The 6810-nt window shown below is 39.7% G+C and overlaps 1 protein-coding gene across 7 annotated transcripts in view; it reads right to left on the reverse strand.

The window, feature by feature from the left end:
- The window catches only part of ralgapa2 (Ral GTPase activating protein catalytic subunit alpha 2), a 95703-nt gene extending 94582 nt beyond the window's left edge, over positions 1-1121 (reverse strand). For 3 of the 7 annotated variants that reach the window (XM_025900992.1, XM_025900995.1, XM_025900997.1), the window contains exon 1: positions 822-1120. In XM_025900992.1, coding sequence (XP_025756777.1) covers positions 822-927 — 106 coding nt within the window. In that variant the 5' untranslated portion in view covers positions 928-1120. Of the gene's footprint in view, positions 1-821 lie in introns of all 7 variants that reach the window. The other 4 variants (XM_025900994.1, XM_025900993.1, XM_025900996.1 and 1 more) reach the window with 3 other exon arrangements.
- Between the last annotated feature and the right edge of the window lie 5689 nt (positions 1122-6810).

A 6810-nucleotide genomic window follows, 5' to 3' on the forward strand; every position in this document is an offset into this window, starting at 1 on the left:
TGATATGATTCGGCATGATAAAATGTACAACTTGCACGTCATCGATTGTGTTTAAATCAGTGTAGATTCAGCATTCACTTGTCATTATTACAGTTTATGAATGAACAAGCCGTGCAAACAGACCGTTTAACAGCGCTTATGAACAGCACAGGTCAGGTGACTACCGAACACAGTCGTGTCTCTTGTTATTAACGCAGCGCAGGAAGACAACAGTTTTATGAGCCTCATAAATGCTGCACTTCCTTGTCCAGTGGATTAAAATAAATGACTGCTCTTGTGTAACACGTTTGTGTCATTATTAAGTGAAATTTCTCAAACAAGGTAGAGGCAAGTTGACTGAAACTCGGGAGGGTAACCTGCAGTGAGAAAGCCCTGTCCTCACTCCAAAAGTCCAAACAGAGACTTCAACCTGTGCGACTCGATGCTGAATGACGAAGCTTCAGATACGTGTTAAACACTCTAATGATGGCACAGGACCGAAGAGCAGCAAAGCCTGTGCTCGGCATCTGTTTCCCTGCATCAGTTAGCATTATTGGCTGGCTAGGTAGCCGCAGGGGAGCTAGCTTGTATTAGCTAACATCCATGCCTCATCATCACAGTGCGCCTTGTCTCATATTTTAAATGAACAAAGACTTTAAACAGCAGAGGGTACCGGCATAATACAGATGCATGTTACAGGTCAGCTGGCTGGACTGGCACTAAGCAGCCAGCTGACCTGACGCCTTGTTTGACGTTAGCCGTCGGCTGGTGCCAGCTAGCTAGCGCCACTTAGCTAAGCCTCGACGATGCAGCATCCAGCTCCCCGGTGACATTTCACTCACCTAACAGAGTCCGGAGGTGTTTGAACCGGGTAAACACATCCTTCTTTGGGTCCAGAACTTTCTGTGTAGATTTCTTGACGTCTCCATGCCCCCTTCGAGTGAACATTACGCTTTAAAATGCGACCGTGGAAGCTGAAATCACCTGTGTTTCACCATACACCGAGCCTCCCGTGTGACTGTCACTTTCCTCACTGCCACTCTGTGCTTGCTCGGTAAACAGCCGCCCGACGGCCGCTGGAGTCTCCTGTTTTAGTGGGTGTGTAAACACGGAAGCGCAGTCTAACGGAGGCGTGGTTAGACCTCATGAATACGCCTCCGTGTTTATGTCTTTTACACCTTGCACCTCCAGCTTTGCTCTCCATCCCTGCTAGAAGTAAGGTTACTCATTTCTGTTTTCTCGGTTAAGAACAGACTTATTTAAACTCCACTGAGGAGTTTGTGTACTTTAATTTCAGAAACTGATAGTAGTGGGCTTGAGTGCACTGTCCTGTCTAAAAGTTTGAGTATTGGCAGCAAGCTTTAGTTTAAAAATGGGATTGTGAGACTGTATACCTCTGTATTTTGATAAAAGGGGGTTGACATAGCTCCCAAGCGCCCTCTGGTGTCTAAGGTAAAACACGACAGTAGAGGAGCAGAGGATGGATATTCATGATACTATACACTGATAAAAAGTGCTAAAAAGTGATTTCCAGTATTTTCCCCAAAATGATTGTCTGTATTTAAACTGTTGTAAATGATCTGTTAAACATGTCTTTCATGAATGATATTAAGACATTTTTAACCAGAAAGAACGGAAAGAAAATGTATTCTTTATTTTAATGTCATTCACATTAAAAATGTGTTTTACAAGAGATCCAACCAAGAGGAAATTGCAACAAGGATAATATCACAGTTCGGATTTTTTTGTAGACTCATAAAGATACTTGCAAAAGAGGTAATTTCTTTATTTTTTATATATGATCCCAGTCATAAATCCTGTTTCATAAATCACCTTTTGGCATAACAACAACAAAAACAAACAGACATGTGCTTGCAAATTAGAATTTGTTTCATGGAAATTACAGATAAAGTAGTGATTGCCCATTTTGTCCAACACAAGGTCATCACAGGTGAGTGAAGAATAATTTGTGAAGTGAAGTATAAAAGTATAATTGGGTTGAAAAACAAACCCAAACAAACAAAAACGAACTAAAATAATATGCTCTGAAATGAACAAATTAAAAAAAAAAAAAAAAAAAAAAAAAAACTAACTAAAATAAGATTTTGAATCACTAAAGCTAGAGAGGGACACGGTGTGTAGGTTCACACATATTAAATAAAATAAACAAAAGTAATATCAAAACTATGGGACAAATGAAATCACCACTTTTTGAAGGACATAAACAAATCACAATTATGAGACACCCTCTCCTTTTTGGGATCATCACAGGGAATCACCTGGCTCCATCTCACCCTGTCCCTACCATCCTTCTCTGCCACACCAGCCCTCTGCATGTCCTCCTTCACGACATCCATAAATCTTCTCTGAGGTCTTCCTCTTTTCCTCCCGCCGACCAGCTCCATTTTCAGCATCCTTTGTCTACTGTGTCCAGTATATGCTCTATCCCACCTCTGCACATGTCCTAACCATATCACCTCGCCTCTCCACCTTTGTTCCCAAAGTGCTCAACCTGAATTGTTCCTCTGACGTAGCCATTTCTTATCTTCTCCATCCTGGTCACACTCAATAAAAACCTTAACACTCGTCTTTTTGTCAGCTCCACCATCTTCAAACCAAACCTCATAGCAGGTCTCAGTACCATCATTTCAACCTTTCCCTTCACTCTTGTTGCTATTCTTCTTTGTCTAACAGCCAAACATGCCTCAAATAAATTAATTGGAATTATTTTAATTAACGCTACATTTTTTCCAGATCAAGTAGAAATGGAAACACTCGATGTTGAGGGGAAAATGATGGCGTAATCTACAAAAACACCAAAATGAATACTTTTTTGCATCTCCTCTGGCTTTCATAACAGCCTGATTTTTTTGAGGCATGGATGGATTTCACTAATGAAAAGCAATATTCTGTATCAACCTGCTCTCTCAACCAGCTTTCCCAAATAGCGGCTGGCAGATCAGCTTTCCAGGATGGATACTCACTATGGAAATTTCCTTTTTCAATTTCCACCATAAATTTTCAATCAGACTCAGATCCAGACTGTTTGCTGCCCATGGCACTAAGTTGATATTAGCTGCCTTTCCTGAAGAAATGCTTTAACACTCTTTGCTCTGCAGCAAGATGCATTATGATGCTGAAAAATGGCTTCATTATCACCAAACCTACTTTCTATCAGATGAGAAAAATGTCCAACATGTAAGTGTGCTCCTGTGTGTATAGTGTGTATAGTGCTGAGTTAATGATGGTCATACCACCCGGTACTTTAGCTGATATGCAACCCCATGAGCCAGGAAATTTGTTCAGGTAGTCGTCTTTAAATGTTTCACACTGCAGATTTGTGATTTGGCATTGAACATCACTTTCATCCATGCTGCTCCTTGGCCCTCTATATATTGTTTTCTTCTTTTTAGGTCTTAATCTTGCTTTTTCTTTGGCGTCTCTGCACGTAGATCCCAGTTCACTCAGTCGTTCATTTTTTACAGCTTCTCATTTTGTCTGGTAGTTTCACTTTTTGGAAAGAGACAGAATATCAACCAAAAGTCCCCAAAAAACACATCACATAAAAGCTATAAACTGATATGGATTTGACCGAGTGAAATAAATATTTGATCCTTAAGGAAGTCATCACTTAGTGCCTGGTGGAGAAACCCTTGGTGGCGAGCACAGAGGTAAGACCTTTGCTGTAGTTGGTCACCAGGTTGGTAAATGATTGGTAAATGATTAATAATATTAATTATTTCCTCTGCTGTATATGTATGTATGCAGACACAAGCCTGCACTTTATCTCACTGTAGTTGGAAGCCTGGGAACACGTCAGAGGGTATATTCAAAATATTTAATGTCTTCCTGCAAACCCTCAGAGCTGAATTCACTAATTTTTAGAGTGAAGTTAAAAATGAACCGAGGAACCCAACTTTCAGATTAAAAGGACTTGCATTTTTTGATATTCACACCCTGCTATGGTGACACTTAAAAAGAGAATGAAGGTATAACAGCTTCACTGCTCATTCCAGCTGCTGCCACTTGACACTTTAAACTGGAGGTTTTGATGAATGAATATAAGAATACAAGGTAGTTTCAAAACAGCAAAGCTTTTCTGTAGTTTTAAGTACTCTTACGGTTATGATACCTTAAAAAGAGTTCACTGTACTCGTGACACTACTGGGTTTTATTTTTTCAGAACAGCGTTCTGAGATAAATAATAAGTTTGAAGAACATGGATAGATTTATTAATCAACCCACTAAAGTGACATTCAGCGCAGTCTCACACTTTTACTTGTCTGAACCAATCTGTCTCATTTTGTAAGCAATTCTGAGAGTAAAATGATTTTACTTACACTTCTTAGTAACTGATTAAAACACAGATCCGACTGCAGGCTTAAAATCTTTTTAGCCTTATGTGAAAAAATAAAGGTTTATACAACTACCGTGCCACCGCTACGAATGAAAAATCGCATGGCACCTCCCACCTTAGGATCTGCCTTTATTCTAGAACAATGTGTAGTGTATTTAATGAAGCCATGTAAAATTCGTGCTATGAATATTTACCAACTTACATACTTTCATAAAGATTTGGTTGCTTGATCTTGTACAAGCTTTGCTCAAACTTTCTGTAGAAAAAGGTGAATGAGGTGGACTGAGAGGCTGTAACTCAGGAAATGCTCATAGTATGAGTGTAAAATTCAAATGGCTTAATTTTATGTGACTCTGAGGGAGTCAGGTGGAAACTTTTTTAAATATGGAATGATCCTTTATGACGTTATGTAATACTATCTTTTTGTTTTCTAATTATTGTCCTCACAAACACCCATCCTGGGTTCTTCGAGTTGACCTAATTTACCAGAAGATGGCGCCTAAACCACTGAAGCAAACAAACCTGCTGAGCTGCAAAGGCTGCAGATCTGGATTTCTTTCTTTTCCCAAGGAGCAAATATGCTTCATAGCCATAGGTCTGCAGATGCAGGTGCATCGGCGCAGATAAGAGTGACAGAATCCATTTAAATAGCAATAACAGAATAATCTGTAGGAAAAGTCTCATAAATTCTCATGTTTTGTCTGAATACCAAAAAACAAAATTGTGAATGTAAAATAAAGATGTTAACAAGAAGTTGAGTCAACGGTGAAGCATTGCTTTCATTAAAGAAAACAGGACTGCATTCTGTTCATCTGTCACCCCCACATATCGAGCACTGACAATGCTGTGAAAGCATTTGTCTCTCGTTTTCAAGGTTCCCAACAATGGATGTCTTGAATGATAGAGAGGAAAACAGAGGGTAGTGAGAGCAGAGGCCAAAGAGGAGTAAAAAGAGGAGTAAAATCAGCCTTTGCCCTGCAGTTTGGTATGACACTCATTATCTGAAGTGGGCCATTCTGAGAAAGGAGGAGGGTGCCTGTCACAACAGATGTTGATTACACAAAACAGGGTAGTTTGGAAGAATGAGTGAATAAAACAAGCTCACACATGCTCGCACACACACACTGGGTTATTATTGGTGCTTTGTCATCAGTCTTAATTGACTGTAATCACCATTCCTTCTTGGCAAACCTCCCCTGTTCTTGAAGAGCAGGTTATTGCTCATTATCTAAGATGGCACGGACCTACGATAATCTATCAACACTAACAATGGGACTGGATATTTTCCTCTCTAATTTGGCACCTGGAAGGAGTTCGGGTCCAGCTCATGTTTGAAATCATATACCGTACGCTGAGGCAGAGGTTGTAGCCCGCCGCAGAGCCACTGTTTCCTGAAAACTGGTCCAGTGCAGAGTTAAAACTCTTACTGTGGCAACAGTCAGATTATATTGGAATTGTTTCTTCTTCTTTTTTTTTTTAAACAGGACTTTTGAAGCATAACCAAACATAATTCGTTACTTTTCATTCCCAGCTTTCAAAGATTGGCAAGTGCGCTCCCCAACACGACCAAATGGTGGCACTGCAGGCTTACAAATGCACACCACCGCTCTCATGGCCAGACTGTCGGACTGATTCCAATCCAAGGTTTGAAAAGCACTTGTCTGCTCTAAATTGTTCTTATAAAGAGCTTGGAAATACTTGACTTTTCTCCTTATGTGGTTATGGATTTCCTTTTTGTACAATTAAGTGCCATTAAAAGCTAATGTATCCTGTTAAACCACATTAAGGTGTGAGGGTGGACAGTGGTGCATCCGCATATTTTGAACAGGAGCCCACTTTTGGAGTAATGTTTGAAATCTATATCAGACCATTCAGAAACTTCAGGATCAAAAGGATCAAAAGGGAAACGTCCACAGCGACCCACATTTTCAGGCTGAGCGACCACCCACAGCTGCCTGACAGAGCCGAGCCACGGAGCAATAAAATGATAAAACAAAAGCAATCTTTGTTTGGTTCAACGCAGCACCTCAAAAAGGGACTATCCATAATTTACCTTCCTTTTTCTTTTTTTTTAACGCTTTGCTGTAATTACACGACATGCAGAATAGCAGAGATAATTCTGAAATATTTATTTCAATTAAATACATTTTCAGGCTCACTGTTAGACGTGCTGTATAGAAAACTTACATACTATATGTTGACTTTCTTTTTCTCTCCCTCTCTCTCTTTTTAATAAGGCAAAAATGCAGGCTTTTAATCTGAAATTACACCTCCCACCAGGGGTCGTCACGGTGCCCTTAGTCACCAAGGTTATCTCACAGCTGGCAAGTTCAAAGCACAGAATTCCTAATGCTTCTGTTTTTTTCTTTTACTTTGAAATTGAAAGGAAAATCGTTCTTTTTTAAAAAACTGGAAACAGTCGTATCATTTCTAGTAATATTATATAAATATTAATATAAGTATCTGTATATGGA

This window comes from Oreochromis niloticus, linkage group LG19, assembly GCF_001858045.2.
Source record: "Oreochromis niloticus isolate F11D_XX linkage group LG19, O_niloticus_UMD_NMBU, whole genome shotgun sequence".
Lineage (NCBI taxonomy): Eukaryota > Metazoa > Chordata > Actinopteri > Cichliformes > Cichlidae > Oreochromis > Oreochromis niloticus.